General features: G+C 50.0%; 1 protein-coding gene across 1 annotated transcript; it reads right to left on the minus strand.

The window, feature by feature from the left end:
• Window positions 1–379: 379 nt before the first annotated feature.
• Window positions 380–23,098, minus strand: PCGF3 (polycomb group ring finger 3; the record flags this gene model as incomplete). Its single annotated transcript, XM_080697671.1, has 8 exons — window positions 380–427; window positions 1,091–1,171; window positions 3,697–3,834; window positions 10,087–10,175; window positions 11,263–11,370; window positions 17,427–17,482; window positions 22,177–22,273; window positions 22,990–23,098. 8 exons carry the CDS (start codon window positions 23,096–23,098, stop codon window positions 380–382), a joined length of 726 nt encoding a protein of 241 aa, XP_080553797.1.
• Window positions 23,099–24,053: the final 955 nt, after the last annotated feature.

Here is a 24,053-nt window from a genome sequence, read left to right on the forward strand (position 1 = left end):
AGGAAGGACTCAATAAAAGTACAATATTTTTGAGGCTTATCATGAAATCAATCCATGACTGGACTGAAACAAACTCAGGTTTCCAAGGCCTGGAAAGCAAGCAAAGGGCCGGAGCCGGAGGTGCTGCTCCACCCTTGGTCCTCTGGCCTGAGAGCCGGAGCAGACGAGCACGTTCGGCTACACGAAACCGCGAAGTGTCTCCATCCCCTGTAAACGCGTGCTGGTAGTGTCTTGTTGGGTGTGGATTCTCTCATACAAAAGTTATAAATACTCTGTTCAGAAGTCTGGTCCGCTGGCACCCACAGGCAAGGCTCTGCTGTGCGGTTGCCATGGACGGCCACGTGGAGCCCCAGGTGCGGGGCCAGTCTGGGTGCCAGGCTCACAGCAAGTCCATCTTGGGTCTGTAGTGCAGCAGGAGAGGTGCCTTCTGCAAGACAAGGACATAAGAGGCTCGCAGCCGTCAAGGGAGGGACTGGATACTGCCTCTGTGCAAGGCAGGCGCCAGGCTGTGTGCCAGAAACAGTGCGACCCACGGCAGCGCCTCGCCGGACTCCTCCTGGTCCTAGGTGATGTGGGACAGAGGCCAACGGTTGCAGAAGCAAGCACCATCTCCTTGGCCCCAGGTGACCCAGTGGCCACCTGTGTGGAACTCAGCCACATGCCCGGCCAGGCTGCCCGCTCCTCAGCCCACGCCTTCCTGTCCCTCCTGCTGGTGAGCCACAGCCCTGGTGAGCCTGGCTGACTCTTTCCCTTCTCCCGAGGCATCAGCTCAGCCGGGGAGGAGCTGTCTGTGGTTCAGGACAGGGACAGCTCCTGGCTCCCTGCTGCAGAAGGTACCCAAACGTCCGAGGGTTTGCTCTGACTACAGTGGCCACTGCCTCCCGTCCCCCCGGCATTTGGTCCCTTGGACCAGGAGGGGTGAAGACCTGCACCTGAGGGAGCCTGGCTGGGGTGGATGATTCCAGAAAGACAACTGCTCCACAGCAAGGTCTGTGACGAGCTGTGAGCTCAAGCTCAGGCGGGACAGGTACAGCAAGAGTGCCGTGCAGCAGTCGGGACACCAGGCAAAACAGCACGAGCACGGGCTCACCTTGAATCTCCACCTTGTGACCACCACGAACTTGAGGGTGTGGTCCTTGCCCAGGATCTCCTCGTTGCATAAAATGTCCAGCTGGCGGAAGAAGGGGCTCGGTTAGGGGACACACTCAGTCCATGCTGGGACTTGTGCCAGTGAGGACATGTAAAAGAACATGACCTCTAGGCATCTCTGTATGTGTCCTGCCCTGACTGTGTGGGAGGAGCGTCCAGGAAGCAGAGGTTGCTTTGTTCATCCATTTATTCCTCCCTCAGCCAAAACAAAAACTTAGTGCAAATACAAGTTGGACGCATAAGAATTGCCCCTGTAGGATCTGACTGCCCTAAGGCTATAGGCAAAGGTGGCCCTCAAGGTTCAGTCCCTGGGGGGCCCTGGCCAGCGCCTCTAGCCCCACGTACATGCCATGCCCTGCCAGGCTCAATGCTTCTCTGCGGAGGCCCTTCTCCTGGGCCTCACCACACCATCACGGTCCCTGCCTCGGCGCGCCAAGGAACTGGACATGGTGGCACCTGAGTTTCTGGTCCCAAGGGCCTTGGACGGTTCAGTCCGCCACAGGGTGCACGGAGGAACCTGGACAGTACAGGGACGGGGTGTCCTAGAGGCCAAGAACGCTGTGTCTACACCCAGAACAAGGGCTTTGTTCTCCACCCCCTGGGGCTACACTGCCAGCTGCTTTATCCAAGGCGCCCTGTCTCCTGGCAGTCCACATACTGGCCATTTTTCCTCTCATTACAGAGGGAAATGGGCTCCAGTATTTTTCTCTGATTAAAAAACTTTGCCAATGAAGCAGCTTTAGGTTCGCCTCAAACTGATCACCAGGGGAACAGCTCCCGTTCACCTCCCCCAGCCCAGCCCAGCACCCACACCCACCTCCCTGGGTGCGCCCAGCCTGTCTTGTAAGAACCTGTCCAGGGGGTGTGGAGGGAAACGCACAAAGTGCTTTCTTTGTGTGCATATTAACGTATCACTTGAGTCTATGATGTGCCATTGTAATGCACCCACAGAGTATAAAAGAGCCCGCCAACTGCTGTCCAGAGCCAGATTCCTTCCCACATGCGAGGACACTGGCTGAGCTGAGTTGCCTCAGCTCCCAGCGCTGGCTGCTAGAACTCAGGGCAGGAGCACAGCAGGCGTGGGGGCTGTCTACCATGTCTCCACCTGCACTGCCTGAGTGAGTAGGGTGATGACCCAGAGGGTCTCCCAGCTTCTCCCAAAAGGCCAGCTGGAGATGCGGTGCCTGCAGACAGAGCCATCTGCTAAACGAGAGTGATCTGGCTCCTGAGGCTCAGTGTGGCTCTTGGCGCTGCGGCAGGCCCAGTGGCTCTCGGCTCAGTGGACTGCAGGGGTCCTGGAGCTCTGAGGCCAGAGCAGAGCTACTCCCTTCCCTGCCTGTGAGGTGGCCTCTCCTTAGCCTCCCCTCATGGGAGCTCAGTCTTTCCACCTGCACAGGAAGCCAAAGCATCTCCCGTCCAGGCCAGCATCCAGCCATGCTCTGCTTCTACCCAGAAAAGGAAAACACTGCAGAAACTCAGCAAAAGCCATTTCCTACTTCCTCCCTTCTTCCCACCCTCATCCCATCAGCTCCCTTCTCCTGTGGGCTCCAGGAGGCTGCAGTCAGGTGCCTCAGTCCTGCACTGCCAGCCCTTGCTGCCCCTACTGGGCAGTTGTTCCCGAGCCCTGACGCACATAGGAGTCTGGGATGCTGACACCAGGCGTGGCAGGCTGTGCCTCACGGGCCGCAAGGCGCGAGCCCATCCTGCACTGTGGAGCTATGGCCCTCACGTGGAAGGTGACCCCTGCTGCCCTCCCCACTCCGGTGGGCGTGACTGGCTCCCATCTCTACCCTCCCCCCAGCCTCCTCTGTCGCACCTCCTCCACCTCATGCTCACAAAGGACAACTGCAAAGACTCCTTTTGCAAGTAAGGGGGCACCTGAAGGTTCCAGAGGGACGCAGCTCATGTACTGGGCCAGCGTCGTGAGCCGCCCACCTCCATGTCCACTGTAATACCCTGACCCTTCTCCTGACCTCAGCGGCAGCCTCTCCCGTTTCTGTGTCTGCACTCCATAGTCCACTTTCCACTCAGCATGAGGGACCTTGTGAAGTTACAACTCAAACCACAGACTCCGGCTGGGGACCCAGCAGAGCCACTCCTGCAGCAGCTCCCACCTCTGCACACACACCTCCCTATTTTTTTTTTTTTTTTTGGTGGTACTGGGGGTGGAACCCAGGGGCTTTTCTACCTCTGGCTATACTCCTAGACCAATTTTATATTTTATTTGAAAACAGAGTCTCACTAAGTTGCTGAGGCTGACTTCAAACCTGTGTGATCCTCCTGCCTCAGCCTCCCAAACGCAGGGATTACAAGTGTGCACCACCTCATCTGGCTTAACCTATTTTAAAATAATATATTCTCTGGGATTTTCACAGTCTTCATTGTTCCTTCCTAACATATTACCTGGTAGGGCAAGAAAAGCAAATGAGATCCTTTTCTGATTAAAACCTCCAAGGTTGTGGGGGGCAGCATCAAGAAACTTTAGGAGGATCTCTTTTACAAGTGAGCAATCACTCGCTGTCATTTCTGCTTTGGTTCGGTGGTTACCTCATTGAAAGAGGAAAGGTTGAGCTTTTTGGCGATGAACTTCTTCAGATGTAGGACTGTTGCCTGGGCCGAGCAGCGGATCCACTTCCGCTTCAAACCCCTCAGTTTGCTGCTGTTGCATTCCAGACAGATGCTCACCTGAGGAGAAAGGCACATACTCAGCAGAGATCCCCAATAGCCAGGGCGTCCTGCAACCTCCTCCAGGGCTGCTGGAAGCCCCTCCACAGGCACAGCAGCGGTACACCAGCAGACAGGCCTCTGGCAGCTACCACACCAACAGCACACTTGGGCCCCGAGAATTCAGAAGAGTTAACAAGGGCGCTAAACCTAAAATTATGAGTTTCAAAAGAGAATTAAAAATGTAAGACACCAAGTAAAGGCAGGCATAAAAGATAACCCAATGTAACTTATAAGAATTAAATATATTCACTGAAACCAAAAATTTAGTTGAGTAGCTGAACCACAGGTCAGTCACAGTGTAGACAGACTAATTTTCTGAAAAGTTGTTTGAGGAAATTATCCACAAGAAATACACAGATACCAACTAAAACTACAGAAGGAGGATGCCAAGAGAAAGGCACACAGACCATGTGCCCAGCTAGCATGTGACAGGAGCTCCAGGGCAAGGAGTGGGCTGCACTGGACAAGATTAGAGCATCCCTGAAATGACCAGACAGAGTCTGGATTCAAGAAGCAAGTCAATGAATAAAAGAGAAGAAACACGCCTGACTAGAGGGTCCTGGAGAGCAGGCAGAAGTCCAAGGGCAAAGGACCACAGCACAGTCTGGCCTTTGTATGAGCAGGCAGAAGTCCAAGGGCAGAGGGCCCAAACCGACTAGAGGGTCCCGGAGAGCAGGGACCACACACAGTCTGGCCTTTGTATGGTCAGGGCAGTCTCACATCCTGGCGTGTGAATTCCTCGCACACACACATGCATACACACACGCGCGCACACACACACAGTCTGGCCTTTGTATGATCAGAGCAGTGTCAGGGTGGTCTCATGTCCTGGTGTGTGTATTACTCACACAGATAGGACAACTCTGTGTGTGTCCACCACCTGCTGCTGAGCCTGGGCTTGAGTCAACTGGCGTGTGGAGAGCTGTGCAGCAAGCCTGGGAAGTTCACAGAGGTTTTTATTTGCAAGTTCTCATGGACTTTCTGGGTATGTGCACACACAGGTTAGACTGCACCTCAGCATTCTCTGGCAGGATCTCTCCTGCCAGAGGGTCTCTCAGCTTAGAAACCCTGTGCAACCCAGTACCTTGATCTGAAAATGACCCCTGATGGCAGCTGAGAGCACTCAGAGTAGACTGCAAATCCCAGGCCTTGCTGATCCAGACATTGTTTCAAAATGAATAAAACTGGGTTCAGTCTCACACATACACATACACAACAATCAAATACATAAAAATAAAATCAACAGCCAGGGATGGTGACACACTCCTGTAATCTCAGTACTTGTGAGGGTAAGATAGGAAAATTATAGGTTCAAAGCCAGCCTCAGCAACTTAGTGAGACTCTTAGCAATCTAGTGAGACCCCGTTTGAAAAACAAAACACACACACTGGGGGCTGGAATGAGGCAGCAGAGCTCCCCTCCACCACACTGGCTGACCCACCCCCACACCCCCACAGCTGGGCTCCTGGGCTCTAAGAATTCCCATGCCTGCAAGGGCTCCAGATCAGCACGCACAATAACTGTAAGTGAAATAGCGGCCCCTGCAGGAGAAATCTCAGCACTGTACCCCCAGGGACTTGCGCAGCTTTGATAATCTCCCTGGGTCTGAGATTTTGCAGTCCAACCCAGTGAAAGAGTAGCGGTGGCAAAGATACCACACCCTAGTCGCAGCTTCCCGTGGGAAAACGCCCAGTCTGGTACCCCCACGGTCTTGCACAGCCTTGATTAACTCCCTGGGTCTGAGACTTTGCGATACAACCCAGTAAAGGAGTAGTGGTGGCTGAGATGACTACAAACTCGAGATCCAGAGCACCCTAAGTGAAGTCGTGATGAGCCAGGGAAGAACCCAGAGAAGGCACAAACTTCTGAAATCATGAGAAAGAAGAATAACAATGGAGCAATGAATGCCCACAACCTCACAATATCATAACCTGATAACACAGAAATTCAGAGATCTCCAGAAGATCAAATCAGGAATATAACTGTAGAAATAATACAGGACCTTCGAAAAAAATTTAGAGAGTTTATAAGAAATAAAGGATGCAATCATTGAAATAAAGGCATCAATCAATTCAAACCATAAACAATCGATTAGACCACATGGAGAATAGAATCTCGCTCCTAGAAGATGATCACTCCAAAAATGAATGCATAATTTATAACTTAGAAAAAAAATCAGATAGCAGGAATCTGACATTGAAGAAATATGGGCCCATTTTAAGAGAGCTAACCTAAGAATAATCGGAATAGAGGAGGGAAAAGAAGGTGAAACCAAAGAGACCAATAATCTCTTCAAATAAATAATAGCAGAAAAATTTCCAAACATAGAGCAAGAGGTCGATACACAGGTCCAGGAAACTTACAGAACTCCCTTGAGACAGGATCAGAGAAGAGGTTCCCCATGCCACATAATTGTCAAAATGACCAATGTGGAAGCCAAGCAGAGAATCTTAAAGGCAACAAAAACAAAAGGCCAAATGACATTCAGAGGCAAACCAAGTAGAATCACTCCAGACTTCCCAAACCAAGTCATGAAAGCCAGAAGGGCTTGGAGTAACATATTCCAAACTCTGAAAGAAAACAACTTCCAGCCAAATATTAATGAGATCCTTTTTCAAAATAAAATATAACCCCACGCTTGAGAGGCAGAGACAGGAGGATTACGCAGGTTCAAAGCCAGCCTCGCTGGCTTAAGAGACCCTGTTTCCAAATAAAAATATAAAAAATAGGTGTCTGGGAGTGTAGCCTGGAGGTAGAAGGGTTTCCAGAAACCCCAGTGCCACCAAAAAGAAAAAATAAATAAAATTAAAAATAAATAAATAGGGCTGGGGTATAGCTCAGAGGTAGAATGCCCTTGGGTTCTATGCCCAGTACTGGGGGAAAAAAAAATAGCCATATGTGGTAGCAAAATACTTGTAAACTAATACCTGGAAGGTTGGAACAGGAGGATCCCAGGTTTGAGGGTAGTTTCAGCAATTTAGTGAGATTTTGTGTTACTGAGGATTAAACTCAGGGGCATTCTACCTCTGAGCTATTCCCCTGGCCCTATTTTTATTTTTATTTTGAAACGGTCTCACTAGGTTAATCAGCTGAGGCTGTTCTAGAATCTGCAATCCTCCTGTCTCAGCTTTCCAAATATTGGGATTACAGGCAACACCACCATGCCTGACTGATCTGTTTCAAATTAAAAAATAAGCTGGGTGTGGTGGCACACATTGTAATCCCAGTATTTGGGAGGCTAAGATAGGAGGCTTGTAGATGCATGACCAGCCTCAGCTACTTACTGAGGCCCTCTGCAACTTAGTAAGACCCTGTTTCAAAGTAAAGAATAAAAAATAGGGCTGGAGGTGTGGCTCAGAGGTAGAACCCCCCTGGGTTCCATCCCCAGTACCACACACAAAAGAGAAGTCTAGGAGTGCAGCTTGGAGGTGGAATGCCCCTGGGTTCAATCCCTAGTACCCAAATCATAAGTAAGTGTGTTTGAAATTTTTAGAGCAGTCACTAGAAGAATAAAAAAAGAAGAAAAAAGGCCAAAGTACTAGAGGAGAGAGAGGAGACCAAAACCTGCTCCAAGAGTCAGCAGGAAAATGCAAACAAATCCCCAGTTAGGACACACAGCAGTCACCACAGTGCTGAGTGGGCTGAGTTCTCTGTGTAGACCTCAACGGGCTCCACGCACGCACCGGGTGCACGGCACGGCGGAGCCACGACTAAGCGTGCTGCGCAAGGCCACGCGCGCCTGGCCTGCACAGCCCAGCCAGGGCAGGCAGAGAGCAGCGCACGAGCCACAGGAAAGTGGGCCGTCCAGCCAGACATAGGTCTGAGCCCACACCCCACTAGCCCATACTTCCCCACCCAGTCTTGCCCACTGCATGATGATAAATAGCAACAGGGAGAACAGACCTGACCTGGACCATCCACGCAAGCACACCGGAGGAGGCAGCGCCGCAGGCCAGCACAAGGTGCCCGTGTGTGCCAGGGGAGTGCCAGGCAGCACCATGAGCGTGCAGCCACAGCAGGCCACTCCCTCGATATCTGAGAATACGCTTCTCGTGCAGAGTGAGGCACTGACCCCACAGCCTCTTCAGAAATACAGGCTGCAGGGAGGACCTGTCAGCACCACACTCAGGAAAACAGGGCTCAAGGGTGTAAAGAGGTTTGAGCACAGAGGCAGAGGCCCCAGGCTTGAAAGGCCAGAGAGAGCCGCATGAGCTCAAAGAAATTAAATTAGTAACAGTCAACGATGAAAAGCTTTTTTGCTTTTTTGTGGTACTGGGGATGGAAGCCAGAAGCATCTACCTCTAAGCTACACCCTGAGCCCCATTTTACTTTTTAGTTTGAAACAAGGTCTCACTAAGCTGTTGAGGGCCTCGCTAAGTTGCAGAGACTGGGCTCAAACCTGTGACCCTCCTGTCTTAGCCTTCCACTTGGGTTGCAGGCATGCACCACTACACCTGGCTAAACAGTGGACATCTTAAACTGAAAAACAAAGATTAAATGGAGAAAAATATTATGTACATTTCTACTCCAATCCATAAAAATACATGCACACCACAAGTCAAGGGTGGTCTTCCAAGACTGAGAGAGCCCAGTGGCTGGCCCAGAGAGGCTGGTGGGTGTACAGGAGCCAGGCAGGGCCCAGGAGACATGGCATCATCTGAGGCATCCACGACAGTGCCTCTGTGGCTCAGACTCAGAAGCAGCAGCACAGGGGTGAAGGCTGCTCGAAGACACCCACTGCTCTTGCTGCCCCGTGGGTGCAGTCAGAGCCGCCCCCTCACAGGCAGAAAGGGCCCTGCCATGCCAATGCACCTGCAGACCTCCCTTTCTGTATATTTGTGGTGGTACTGGGGTTCCTGGAAACCCTTCTACCTCCGGGCTACACTCCCAGACCTACTTTTATATCTTTTTTATTTGGAAACAGGGCCTCTTAAGCCAGAGAGGCTGGCTTTGAACCTGTGTGATCCTCCTGTCTCCGCCTCCCAAGTGCAGGGATTACAAGCGTGTGCCATCATGCCCAGCAGACCTCCCCCTTTTTTTTGCAGTACTGGGGATAGAACCCAGGGGCATTCGACCTTTAAGTTACACCCCTTGCCCTATTTTTTATTCTTTAATTTGAAAGAAGGTCTAAGTTGCGGAGGGCCTCACTAAGTAGCTGAGGCTGTCGCAAACCGTGATCCTCTTGTCTCAGCCTCCCGAATGCTGGGATGACAAGCACGCACCCTCATGCCCGGCTGAGACCTCCCTTTTTCTGTGGTGCTCTCTGCTTCACGCGAAGCCTTGTCTTCTGCAATAGCCAAGCCCAGCCCTGCTTCTGTCGAGACCCCACACTGCCTTGCACACTCACCCTGTGGTTGCACAGAAGCTGATCACTTCCACTCAGCTGTGGGATCACACCCCACAGGTCAGCTTGGGGTAGACCACCCCTTGAGCCTGCCTTTCCCTCCACAGATATCATGAAGGGCTCTCTGGCTGGTGACCTACCCCTACTCCATACATCTACTCACTGATAAAAATGAAGTCTAAGCGTTTTTTGGCTGTCTTATGTTGTATGTAAGACGTCACCTGAGAACACGGCCTCTGCCACGCTCACACCTTCCTTCCCGTATCCCCACTGCATGGGCCAGGGCTCCAAAACCACCGAGTGACAGCTGGCAACACTCATCTTAGCAGTGATTCTGCTTCACCATCAAGTATGGTACCTGTTACAGCCTTTCACTTGGCCCTGTGTAAAGGAGCCAGGCCTCAGCAGCAGGTGCCTGCTTTCTTCACCATGCCTTGGGCTCCACTTCTTCCTACAGTACGTGTATGGGCATAGAAAGCACAATGTAAAGGAGGTACCAATAAAGGTGGGTTGAAGAGACCAAAACTGAGGGTGGCCTGCAATGTTTTATAGTCAGTACACATTGCTTTGGTAATTAAAAAAAAAAAGAAGCCAGGTGTGGTGGTGCACACTTGTAAACCCGAGTTCACAACAGCCTCAGCTACTTAGGCCCTTTGCAACTCAGTGAGACCATTTCAAAATAAAGAATAAAAATAATAGGGCTGGGGGTGTAGAATGCCCCTGGGTTCCATCCCCAGTACCACAAAATAATAAAAGAAAAAAAGGAGTCAATGGGCATTTCAGTCTCTGTTGTGCATTCACAGAATGGTATAGAATACTACCACCAAAATAAAGGGGCGTCTCGGAAATACAGACGCGAGCCCCACCTGCTCGTCACTCCGGTGGTAATCATTGTCTTCTTCCTGCTTTTCTTCTGCCGTCTCTTTGTTTGAACTGTCCTCTGCTTTGGTTTCACCTGTTAGCACAAAGAGAAAATATTGTACAGGTTGAGTATCCCTAACCTGAAATCCAAAATACTCCAAAATCCAAAACATTTTGAGTGACAGTAGAAACTTACACACCTGCCCTGTAACTGGCTGCAGTCAAGCCCTACACTGAAGGTATTATATAAGGGGAAAGTGTGACAAATGAATTTCATGGTTAGACTTGAGCCTCTCCCCCAGATATCTCATTATATATAAACAAATATTCTGAAATGAGAAAAAAAATCTGAAACTCAAGCACTTCAGATAGGGATGTTAAGGAGTATGAAGTCCCAATGCCCTGCTGCTTTTCAAACCCCACAGCATACTCAAAATGCCACCGACACTCACTTCCTGGGGCCAGGCGAGAAGAGCATGGTGGGACTGAACCTTCTGCAAAGACCTGCCACAACACCAGCTCTGCTCTGTCATAACCCCGCGGCTGCCGGGAAGCAGGTTTGGGTGTGTGTGAGGAGCACGGACGTCTGGGGAGGAGCAGACACAGGTCCAGGAGCACCTGTCCTCACCACGGCAGCCTCCTCCCTAGAAAGCCTGGCCCCTGGAACCTTACGACCCCACCAGGGTTAGGCCTGGATCCCTTGCTTCTCAGATACCTGCCCCCCATGCCTGGAGGCCTGGCCCAGCTTCCTGCAGACCCCAGCAGCTGGCTTTCCAGTGGCAGTGTCCAGGATCCTCTTGTTTGCTCTTGGGTGGTCAAGAATACACAAGACAACCTAGAGATTTCTCAGGGACTTGTGCAGTTCACCAGAAAAATACTAGGCTCAAAGGTTTGAATAAATGTATGACACGCACAGATTAACTTCCCGACAAGCAGCTGCTTGCCATTTCACAGTAAAGTCAGCAACGTTACAATCTTAGGAAGCCTCCTTCCATTTCTCTTTCCACCCCTCCCGGCCTCCTTCACCCAGCCCCTGGCACTTCTGCCCAAACCTTGTGCATACACAGTAGTGAGGAAAAGCCATCCCAGTGCCCGTGAGGTGAAGCTCGGGGCAAGGTGAGTTCTGCGAGAGACCTGGTAAGCCAGCCCTGAATTTACAGCAGGCCCCGGGAGCTACTCACCATTCCGGGGGTCTAAGTGCTGTTTTGCCGAGCATGCCTCCCCCTTGATGTCGCCCGGCACCTCCATGCCAAGCTTGTGATAGAATTCCCTCTGCTTCCTCATTTCCGCTATTAAAAATAAACAGACAACCTTTAATCTTTACTAGGAAGAAATTATAGTAAAGCCATTCACAGACAACACATGAAAGAAGTGTGGATTTGGGCTATAAAGTCCAAAGGCTGCTACTAACAAGAAAATGAGTGTGGTGTGTTCACATAGGCCAGACCGGCTCCTTAGTGTCCACCCTGGAACCATGACCCCGCTGTGCAAGGATCTGCTGCAGCCAGCCAGGGTCAGAGGCCCCTTAACTACCCACGACAGCACGTGCTATCCCACAGAGAGCAAAGGCGGCTCCAGAAGTAGCTCCAGGGGCCCCTCAGTTGTGGCTGCTGCAGTAAGCTGGGCCCCAGGGCCACCCTTGCACTGACAGCCCAACTGCCCAGATACCTGCCCAGGGTCCCATCACCTCTGCAGCCTGGACGGTGGTACTCAGAGTTGCCTGGTTGCTACAGAGCACAGAGGGGCTCTCACCTGCCCAAGATGCCCAGGGCAGCCCTGCTCAGGAGCAAAACATAGCACATGGGTCCGCTCAGCCCTGGGCACGAGTGCCCCTGGTATCGGTGGCTAGCAGCCACACTGCAGGAACCAGGAGGAAACAAACACACCAGCTCCCAGAGCAATTTCCACCCGGAAACAGTGACAATCAGAAAACTGCCCTCCTCTCATTACCAGGACTTCTACCTGGATGGCTGACCGACAGGCAGCTGAGCTGGTCGTGAGGGATCAGTGCACAGCCCCTGCGGACTAGACCAGGCTATCAACCTGAGCCCAGAGGGCCAAGCAGCAGGACCAGGCCGGTGCCCTCCCAGGATGTCCCAGGGAGCCACTGGCTCTATGAACGAGGAAGCCACTCACCAACTCCATCCATACGACTAACCCTTAGGCCCAAGTGACAGAGCAGAAGAAGCTGGCCACTGCTCAGGACACAGGCAGCAAAGAATATTTAAAGTGAATTGCTCAAATCAATATTCTGTGAGTCTCTCAATGAAAAATAATTTGCATGTGGCTGACCAATATATGCTTTGATAGGTTGTTTATCTGTGCATGCATTTTTCTCTACAGACCATGAGCCCTGACCTGCCACATGCAACCCCAAAGCCTGGCAATATGGGAAGGAAGGTGTAGCAAGGGGTCGCGTGGAGAAACACGCCCGCATGCCACTGCGCCCAGCACTGGGGAGCCAGGAGGCAGCTAGAGGGGTGTGCTGAGAGGCCTCAGCGGGCAGTGACCCGGCACTGTGAGCACATGAGGACACAAGGGGAACATGCAGACGGGCGACTCAGGTCACACACACCGTCTGGTGTCCATGCCTTTCCTTTCTACCTCTCTGGATGGAGAAGAATAAAAATAACAACAACTAACACCAGGTATCCATAGATACACAAACATTAAATTGGGATCATTTTAGGCATTACATATCTGTAACTCTTTAAAACTCAACCAATAATACAACAGCAGGGGCTGGGCCCTGCTCAGGGGGCAGCAGCATGAGTTGGCCTCCTCTGTCTTGGCAGAAGCTCCCACAGAGGCCGCAATCCCCTGACAACTTCAGCCCTGTACTCAAGGCGGCCTCTGCCATCTAATACCAACAGACTGGACAGGCAAGATAAATATAACCCAGGTGCTGTCCCGGAATGAGAGAAGGGTCATTTACCCAGTGTAATTTCAAGCATCTAACCTTTCATTTTTTTGTGACTGACTAATCTCACTTAGCATAATATTCTCCAGTTCCATCCATTTTCCTGCAAATGACATAATTTTGTAATCTATTCATCTTTTTTTGTGATACTAGGGAGGGAACCCAGGAGCATTCTACCTCTGAACTATACCCCCAGCCCTGTTTTTTACTCTTTATTTTGCAACAAGGTCTCACTGAGTTGCAAAAGGCCTCACTAAGTAGCTGAGGCTGTCCATGAACTGTGATCCTCCTGTCTCAGCCTCCCGAGTGCTGGGGTTACAAGTGTGCACCATCATGCCCAGGTTGTATTTCTTCTTTTGTGAAGTGTCTATTTAGTTCACTTGCCCATTTTCTGATTGGGTTGTATGTTTAGTGGTAAGTTTGAGCTCTTTGTATATTCTAAATATTAGTCCTCTAAGCTGGGTGTGGTGGCACACACTTGTAATCCTAGCCTTCAGAAGGCTGAGACCAGAGGTTCGTGGTTCGCGGACAGTCTCAGCTACTTAGTGAGACCCTGTTTCAAAATAAAGAATAAAAAAATAGGGCTGGGGGTGTAGCTAAGAGGTCGAATGCCCCTGGGTTCCATCCCCAGACCCGGGGGGCGGGTGGAATTAGTCCTCTCTCAGAGTAGCTGGCAATTTTCTTCTATTGGTTTGGCTCTCCTAAGGTTCTTGATGGTTTCCTTTACTGCACAGTTCTTTAATTTAGTGCAATTCCACTTATTATTCCTCGTTTTACTTTCTTGTGTACTCGGGGTTTTACTGAGAAAGTTCCTACCAGTGCCTATATGCTGGGGGCATTACTCCTATACCCACTTCTAGTAACTGCATAGTCTCTGGTCTAATTTCCAGGTCTTTGATCCATCTTGAGCTGACTCTTGTGCAGGGTAAAAAGGTGGAATTTATTTCCATCTTTCCACATATGGCTAACCAGTGTTGCCAACATTATTTGTTGAAAAGGCTTTTTTTCCAGCATATGATTTTGGTCCTTTTGTCAAAAATCAATTGGCAGTATGTATGGGGATTGGTTTATGAATCTTCTATTCTGTTCCCTTGGTGTAGGTTTCTGCTTTGTACCAATACCATGCTGTTTTTTATTACTCTGGCTCTGTAGTATAGTTTGAAGTCAAGCATTGTGATGCCTCTTGCATTTGAGATCCCACTCTTGATAAAATACTTGGCCAACTGGACAGTCTAATAAAAGCATCCACCACTGCTCACACAGACTGGTGCTGAGTGGTTAGGGCCTAGACCAGGAACAAGGCTAGCACAGCATGACACAGCCCCACCTGACACAAGGGCTGGGCTGGAGTCCGCCCAGGGCGGCAAGCTTTCCCACCAGGGCCAAAGTGAACACAAAGACACTGCAGCCTGGGGGGATGAAGGTTGCACAGGGCTCCATCAACAAAGAAATAGCTTCTACAACTTTTTCTTTGGTACTAGGATTGAACCCAGAGGCATTCTACCTCCAAGTTATACCCCCAGCCTAGTTTTTCTTTCTTTTCTTTTTTTTTTTTTTTTTGTGGCACTGGAGATCGAACCCAGGGGTATTCTAGCTCCAAGCTACAACCCCAGCCCTATTTTTTATTCTTTATTTTGAAATAGGGTCTCGTTATTGGGTGTGATGGCACATAGTTCTAACTCTAGTACTTAGGAGGCTGAGACAGGAGGATGACAGGTTCAAAGCCAGCCTCAGCAGCTTAGTGAGACCATTTCCAAATAAAAAACACTAAATAGGTCTGAGGGTGTAGCCTGGAGGTAGAAGGCCCCTGGGTTCCATTCCCAGTACCACAAAAAAAAAAAAAATAGGTGAACTTTTCTTTCCTTGTTCCAACACAAGAGGTGTGTAACATGGCTCATGCTTAGGTGCACTTTTCTCTTGTTCCAACATGATAGGTGTGTAACATGGCTCAAACTTAAGACCCACTTTTCTCTTCTTCCCTTGTTTCAACACAATAGGTGTGTAGTGCTAATAACAAAAAGTCCTGACAGTGGTATACAGGCACTCAAAAATCTGTCAAATTCTAAGTGTGCTGCTGAGACCTGCAGTGTGCTAAGCAATGGCCAGGCACATGAACCTCATAGCATGTCACTGCATGTACTTAGCCACCACTGAAGGGCGAACACAGACAACACATCCTAAACAAATGTGGCTATGTTCCAGTAAAACTATGAAATTAAATGCACAATTTTCACGTCACAAAATACTCTTTCACTTTTTCCAACTGTATATGATGTAAAAGAGACGCTGTGCTCAGATGCCAATGAAGAAGGCATGGGTCAGAGCTGGCCTGTGGGCTGTGATGTACGGCTCCTGTTCCAGCCAGTGCAAGGACGCACGAGACACTAAAGCACAGGCCCCTGGGTCAGCAGAGAGGGCTGGTGAGAGGGGCGGGAGGAAGTGATGGGCAGATTGGGGGAGGACGCTGGCAGAGAAAGGGAGGGCTTGGGGCATGCTGGCACCTTCTCCCAAGCAGGAAACTAGGACCTCAGGCTGATGCTGTTTTGCCACCCTCCACCATGATTAAAATGTGTCCAGGGTGTAGAGAGGCCCAAGAAGAAGCTCTGGTCTGTGGAATGAGCCTTCAGCCAGTAGCATGACAAAGGAAGACAAACTAGACAGGCTTCATCGAGAGAACAAGCATGATGTTAGGGGCTTCAAAGTTAGAACCGGCTACCCAAAAAGAGACCGATGAGCTGGGCACAGGGACACACGCCTGAAATCCCAGTACTCGGGAGGCTCAGATGGAGGATCACAGGTCTATGGCCAGACTCAACTACTTAGTGAGACCCTGTTTCATAAAAAAGAATTAAAAATAGGGCTGGGGGTGTAGCTTAGAGGTAGAACGTCCCTGAGTTCCATACCTAGTACTGCAAAAAATAAAAAAATACAAAGGAACAAATGACTGAAAGCTTGGGAAACCTAGAAACAGAACATCTGCCTCAACAGGGAAGAGCCTCTGAGGGCACTGCAGGAAGGTGGCTGGGCAGTGGGCAGTGCGAGGTACAGAAGGTATGAGCTTAGAGCCCTTGAGTCCCAACCCTCTGCTTCTCCAACTTCAAGGTGGGGCCAAGGGTGACCACGCTGCAGGGGGTTGGGTGCGGTTCAGGTGGGCAGAGGTGCACGGAGCAAGCCAAGGGCTCCGGCTGGATGACCCTCCACCCTCCCCCTGCACTGTTAATCCACCAGCAACAGCTCCCGGATGGAGCAGTGCTGAGCTTCAAGACCACAAGCCTGCAGTGGTGAGAAGCCTGCCCTCCTGCCGGGGACAGGGGCATCGCAGGGACCCCTCCAATGCGAGACGCTCACTGGCCACAGATGAGAGAAGGTTCAGCTTCAAAAGAAGATAATGGTCGGGCGCGGTGGCGCACGTTTGTAATCCCTGCGCTTGGGAGGCTGTGACAGCAGGATCGCACGGGTTCGAAGCCAGCCTCACCTACTTAGTGAGGCTCTCAGCAACTTAGTGAGATCCTGTTTCCAAATAAAATATAATAAAGGTCTGGGAGTATAGCCCGGAGGTAGGAAGGCCCCTGGGTTCCACCCCAGTACCACCAAAAAAAAAAAAAAAGAGTAACTGCAATGAATGGAATGGACTAAGACACAGCAGCGGCTAGGGAGCCGGCCAGCAACCTGTGCTGAGAGGAGAGACGAAGGCCTCAGTGTCCCCTACAAATAGGTCCTGGGAAGTGCCACTCTGCCTGCCCCATTTCAAGGCAGAGCCATGCCCACTCACCTCAGGGGCCAAACAGCACTTGCCCAAGGTGGTAGACCACTCTGAGCGGTCCAGAGCCAGCAGGTCCACCTCCAGCCCTACAAGCTCCTGTAGGTACAAGGATGCCAAGGAAGGCTCTCTGCAAAACCAGACTTGGGGATGCCCCAGGAAACCCACGGTCAGTCCCAAACATGGGCCTCACGTGTACCCTGACTGCACAAGCTGGAAACAAACAAAACTGAAAGCTGGGCACTCTCAAGATAATAAGAGACATCACCTGAGGCGACATCTGAAACCAAGGAATCCCTGGCTCTTCTATGCTGCACACAAGCACTGTGGTTGTGCACTGTAAGAATCCTCATCTCTGGGACATAGAAGTGCCATGTGGGGGGGGGGCAAGGAACCCTGTGGACCTGCTAGATTTGGTCACAGCAGGAAGCCCTTCAACTCACATCTGCCTTGAAAGCACTGTGGCAAATATTTCTGAGCACCATATGTGGAACATTCTTTGCTTTTTCCCAGGACTCAAGAGTCTGCCTGTCCTAGAGTGAAGGTTGTGCAGTCGAGGAGGAGTGTGAGTACGGAGCAGGGGCCAAGGCAGGTGCTACTGAGGGAGGGGCTGCCGCCCAAGGAACAGGCCCCACTCCGAGCTGGCTGGTGCCTGGAAGACTTACCTTCCTGGAGGCCTGGCACCAACTTGTAAACGATGTCCTGCATGGTTCTGTCATGGCTGCAGAGAGAGCAGAGCAGGGTCAGCCAGCAGTTAACTCTGTGACACCCCCACATTTCCACACAGCAACTTGAACTCCTGAGTCACAACCTGAGCCTTTGGTGGGATTTCCCTTTTAGTTTGCATATGAAAAGATGTTTGTGCTACCAAAGGTATCTACAACCTAAAAAGGCATCATTTAATTTAGGTTCCTGCTGCTTATGTTAACAGTGGATGAACAAGTCCTTCTGAGCCCAGCGCACTGGAATGTGAGGTCAGCACAAGGCCCGGCCTTGGGCAGCACACATTCCGTGGCACCGCCCTCCCCTGGGCCTGGCTCTGCAAGACAGCCAGCTTGTGGTCCTCCTGATCTACCAATAAAGGTTTCTAGGACAAAAGAACAGTATTTCAAATATAGTTTCTACTTGAGTTCGCTAAAACACAAATTAGAATCATATTCAAATAACTGTTTTGTTTTTCTGGTGAAAAGAGAATTCTTAGTTTTCAAGTCAATTATAATTTTCACAAATTTTTTTTTTTTTTTTTTGTGTGTGTGTGGTACTAGGGATTGAACCCAGCAGCATTCAACCTCTGAGCTCTACCCCAAGCCCTTTTTATTTTTTGTTTTAAAATAGGGTCTCACTAGATTGCTGAGTCTCACTACATTGTCGAGGCTGTCCTTGACCTGTGATTCTCCTGTCGTAGCCTCCCAGGTACTTGAATTATAGGCATGTACCACCATGCTTGGCTCAGACATCATTCTATAAAAACAAAGTCTTTGTGTGCCCATAGTAATGATATCTAAATAACTGACAAATGATTATACTTGAATTCACAGAAATCCATTCGCCCAGGCTCAGACAGAGCGGCTGCTCAGGAGCCAGTCTCGCTTCAGTCCCAGTGGCCGGGGTGCTGTGAAACCTGCCTGGGTTCCCACCAGCACTGGGTGCTCTGGTGGCGCGCTGCTGTGAAGCCTCTGTGGGGTGGCAGAGCACACAGGCTCCTCAGACCTTCCTCAATACCATCCACACAGACAAGCAGTCTACACCACACTCAGGTCTCAGAGCTATCAACGCTTCCTGCTGTACCCCACCCCGCTCGTGGGGAGCTCGTCTACCCATGAGGACGCGCTGGGCTGAGCTGCTGCAGCAGAGCTGGACACCTGGGTCCCCCAGCAATGTGGCCAGGTTCTCCCAGGGGCCAGAACCACAGAGCCCAGTGGGGCCGTTCCCAAGACAGCCCCTCCTCGTCTCAGCCTGCCCCCGCATGGGGAGGGGCTGAACCTAGCATCCTGAAGAGGGGGCAGCAGCCCCTTACCCTGCCCCTGACCAGCCCAAATCTCTTGCTTCCTCCTGCCTTCAGCAGTTCCCACGGGGGCATCCCTCCCAGATCTGCAAACTGCACCAAGATAAAAAGCAGACACAGAGGCTGCCAACAATCAGGGTCCAGCACACAATGAATTTCTCCAAGACAGAATAAGCAAAACCAGGAGCCCAAAGAGGGCAGCACCCCACAGAAGCGGAGCCTGGAGGGCCAGTCCATGCCTGAGAGGACACCAGGCTCAGGGACAGCCAGGCGGCAGGAGGAGAGGCACCAGTAGCAACGCTGGGTCCTGGCAGCGCAGCGTGGAACATCGTCAGACAAGGGGCACAGGCTTAGCAGCTGGGGAGAGGGGCCCAGACAGAAGCTGCTTGGGACAGACATTCCTCCTGAGCATAGGCAGAGCAGAGGAGTAGGGGGCACTGTGCACCGAGAGCTGCTGGGTATCTCCAGACATCCATCTACAGGGTACAGTCCACGGGGCCTCCTCCCAGGGTGATTCGACAAAAGAGCGGGCCCGCAGAGACACGCTGCCAGCACGGCAAGCTGGGGAGGCGGCAGGAGTTGGGGGTGCCTCAGGAGACTGGCAGGGCTTGGAGGACTGGCAGTTTCCACCTGCAACCAGGGGTGCTGCTCCCTGGGGACTTGGGCTGCCAAGCCTCAAAATTGTGTTACACACTGCACACTTTAAAGTAAAAAACAGATTTCACCGAGTCCACTACAGCTCCATCGGCGCACCCAACAACAGTGAGTCAAACTGCGGTCCCAGAGGAGAAATCCCAGTACTGCACTCCCAGGGACTTGACCCAGTGGGGGAGTGGCGGTGGCAGAGATATCATACCACAGGAGAACGCCCAACCTGGCACCCCCCATAGTCTAAAGCAGCCTCTATCGACTCCCTGGGTCTGAGACTCTGTGATAAACAACCCAATAAAGGAGTAGTGGGATCTGAGATACCACAGACTCGAGATCCAGAGCACCTTAAGTGAAGTCGTAGTGACCCAAGGGAAGAACCCAGAGAAGGCACAAACTTCCGAAATCATGGGAAAGAGGAATAACAATGGAGCAATGAATGCCCACAACCCCATATCATCAGAACCCGATAAAACAGAAATTCAGAGATTTCTAGAAGATCAAATTAGGAAAATAACTGTAGAAATAATAGAGGTGTTTCGAAAAGAATTCAGAGAGAGCCAAAAAGAGATAAAGGATGCAATTAATGAAGTAAAGGCATCAATTCAAAGTACAAACAACCGATTAGACCACATGGAGAACAGAATCTCGTTCTTAGAAGATGATCAATCCAAAAATGAACGCATAGTTTCTAATCTAGGAAAAAATATCCGACAGCAGGAATCTGACACTGAAGAAATATGGGCCCATTTTAAGAGAGCTAACCTAAGAATAATTGGAATAGAGGAGGGAAAAGAAAGTGAAACCAAAGGGATCAACAATCTCTTCAAGAAAGTAATAGCAGAAAATTTTCCAAACATAGAGCAAGAGGTCGATACACAGGTCCAGGAAACTTATAGAACTCCCTTTAGACAGGATCGGAGAAGAGGATCCCCACGCCACATAATTGTCAAAATGACCAATGTGGAAGCCAAGCAGAGAATCTTAAAGGCAACAAAAACAAAGGGCCAAGTGACATTCAGAGGCAAACCAATTAGAATCACTCCAGACTTCCCAAACCAAGTCATGAGAGCCAGAAGGGCTTGGAGTAACATATTCCAAACTCTGAAAGAAAACAACTTCCAGCCAAAAATTTCCTACCCAGCAAAACTTTCTATCAAATTAAATGGGGAAATAAGAAGCTTCCATGACAAACAGAAACTGAATGAATTTATGTCTTCAAAACCAGTGCTAGAGAAAATACTCAAAGAGATTAATTACAAAGAAGAAATAGGTAACACACACCAGAACCAGAGAAACAAGATTTTCCATCCAACAGACAACTAAGATTGGTTATCTGTGGAGATTCATTATTTATGTTAGTCTTTTAACGGTATTGTTTGCCTTTATTGTTGCTAATTTTTAGGATTTCTAGTTGGAATATTAATATACCTTCAGATATAGCATTTGGAAATATTTTATCCCATTCTATTAGTAACTGTTAACTCTGTTTACATTGTCTTTGGATATACAATATTTTTTTATTTTTTAGGGAGTTTGTATACTCTTCTGTTGCCTATGCCATTGAAATCATATCCAAGAAATCACTGCCAATTTCAATGTTGTGAGGTTTTATGACCCAGATTTTCTTCTAAAAGTTTATAGTCTTAAGATTTATATTTAGGTCTTTTATCTATTTTGAGTTAATATTTGTATATGGGATTAGGTAAGGGTCCAATTTTATTCTTTTCCATGTAATTATTATTTTTCAACAATATTTAGTTAAAAGATTATTATTTCCTCCACCAAATATTCGTGGAAAGCTTGTCAAAAATAACTTGACAATATAGGGAAGAATTTATCTCTAGGCTTTTATTTAACTCCAATGATTTATATATCTACCTTTAGAACAGTACTACACTGTTTCAATTATTGTAGCTTTATATGGTTTGAAATCAGAAAATATACATCTTCTAGCTTTGTTCTTTTTCGAGATCGTTTTGGGTATCTAGAGTCCATATTCCATATTAGGATAGATTTTTTTTCTGAGAAATAAATAAATAAATGTATGATAGTTTCACCTAAAAAAAAGAAAAGAAAAAAATATTCTCTGGTAAGAAAGAAAGCAAAAAGAAATATTGAAATGTTATCTTTAAGTCATCAAAAGCTTGGTATCAGACAAATGAAACTGTTATGTGAGATTATCATTGTTAATTTTGGATAAATTGCTATAATACTAGATGTCATCCACTAAGCCAAGCATGGGAAGGAGGGATGGGGAGGGAATGGGGTGGGATCGGGTGGGGGCTGACTGGGCGATGTGTGCATGTATGTCTACAAAAGTTTTTTTGTATCCCACTATGATATATGAATACAGTGCACCAATAAAAAATTAAAAAAAAAATAAAGTGAAAAACAAATGTCCTTTTTCCTTAAAAACTTTTCAGACCTCTCTGCTCCTCTCACATGGTGTGGGAACATTTTGCTTTCTTCAGAGTGCCCCCCCAAATCGGAGATTCCACATGCTGCAAGCTTCACCGGCGGGCTCCGTACCTCTCTGAACCACCCCAGCCCAGGGTCTAGTTACTCCCAGGGGCTGCCTTCTGCTTCAAATGTAATGTTAGTCGGTTTATTAAAATTTGTGAAATTCCACTTGGCCTAAGTCTCCCTGGTAATCCAGACCCATACCAATGGATGTCCATGGGCACAGCCCTGGCCACTGCACAGTCTGGCATCTGAGCACCTGGCAGCCAGCACGGCTGTCCACAACGCGTGGCACTCACCCAATATACTGCAGCGGGTGGCTCTGATGGATCACGATCCTGCAGGTGGGGCAGGTGTTGTTCTCCTCCAGGTACTTCACCAAGCAGCTCCTGCAGACTGTCCAAAGTGCTCCATGTGAGAAAGGAGCCCCGAGGGAGATGTGACCCACGACCTGGCTTCTGAGTCCCAGCAGCAGCTGAGGAGGACACCGCTGACTTGCTTTGAGCTGAGTGCTGTGGCCTCCTCCCCTCAGATGGGCCCTTGGCCTCTCCCCACAGTTCCTGCCCCTGAGGACGGAACCACTCCGCACCTCACTCATCAATGGGACCAACGGATGGCACAGGCACCACAGGCTTGGGGCACAGCCAGAGGGGAAGACGTGGCCAGGAGACCCTGTAGACAGCTGAAGAGCTGTGAAAAATCAGCGTGCTAGTGTTTGCAGCGTGTGCATGTGGCCTGAAAGACCACAGATAATAGTCAATGAAAATTATCTAATTATACCCACCAGTTTCTAGTATAATTACTCTAAAAATTCTATCAAAATTGGCAAATATTTCTAAGGGGGAGGTATGGGATTAAAAGTGCATTGGGCTGTCACGTCAATGCACTGCTCCTCAGTGGTCACCAGCTATCCTACTGCCCTTCCCAACAGTCCTGCCTGAGTATAGAGCCACAGGTATAATAGGCAGCCGTCCTGAGAAGCAACCCAGCAGCATCCTGTTTGAAAGATATGAGGACTTCACTTGAAAATCTAAAATGCAGGTGTCCTGCCAGGAAGAGAGGGGCTGCCCGCCCCAAAGACCTGGAATGGCTGCACTGTCAGGGGTACTCACACGTGTGCAGACACTCAGTCACTGTGGTTGCGTCGATGAGGTACCCGCTGCAGAGGCGGCAGGTGATGTGGGCGTTTATATCCCAGAGCTTAATCTTTCTGGTCAACATCTTTGGCTTCTGCAACACACACAGACATCAACTAGTTAACACCTAAACTGCGCTGATGTTTCACTCAGGCTCCAGTCACTGTCCCTCCAGGAAGGTCTAGGTGGCCGTGGAGAAGCTGCTGGTCAGACATCACTCCCCATCTGGAGGGCACGTTAACAGCCCCTGGTCTCCTGGGAGGCTGAAAGAAACCACCAAAGGCCCCACAGGAAGCTGCAGCTTCCATCAGAGTCCAGGCATGTGTCAAAGACCCCAGAATGCACTGTGATCCCAGACATTCCGGCAGGACACTTCGGGGGGTTGGCCTCTGAAGCAGAAGGGAGGGAGACAAAGGCAGGGATGCCCAGGCAGGAGCGTGGACAGGCATTTGGGGACATCAGCATAGCCAACAGAAACCCTGAGACCCGCAGCAGTTAAAAACCTGCAGATGCCCAGGCGCAGCGCTCAGTCACCTGGTGCTCCCAAGGCGCCCAGCTGCTGGTAGCTCTGTGAGATCCTAGCCCCTCTCCCGAGCCCGATATGATGCTGCGTCCCCTCTGGGACCCCTCCGTCAAGCTGCCTGCTACTTCCCAAGCTTCCCTCCCTCTTTGTCTGTGGGATGCAGGGATGAGGACCCATCCCAGCTTCAGGTGGACACATGGTCAGGCAGTCTCATGCCACAGTGGTGGGTGTGTGTGATTCCTGACTTGAAGACCTGCCATCAGTCACTCTTCTGTCCACCAGGGCCTGTGTCCACCAGGAAGTCACCCAGGCCCTCAGAAGGCTGGACTGCGCATCCCACAGGCCTGGTCCCTCTGTGCCAGTTTGAATGGGCCCTGCCACCTGGCCTCCAAGTACCGCAGCTGAGGCTCACCCCACTCACTGCTCAAAGGCGGGACTCTAGCCCACATTTCGTGAAAGGGAGTGTGGCTGATTATCCACTCAGCTGTACGAGAGATTAACCAGGGCATGCTGCTGC

The sequence above is a fragment of the Muscardinus avellanarius genome (assembly GCF_963383645.1).
Source record: "Muscardinus avellanarius genome assembly, chromosome: 6".
Classification (NCBI taxonomy): Eukaryota; Metazoa; Chordata; class Mammalia; order Rodentia; family Gliridae; genus Muscardinus; species Muscardinus avellanarius.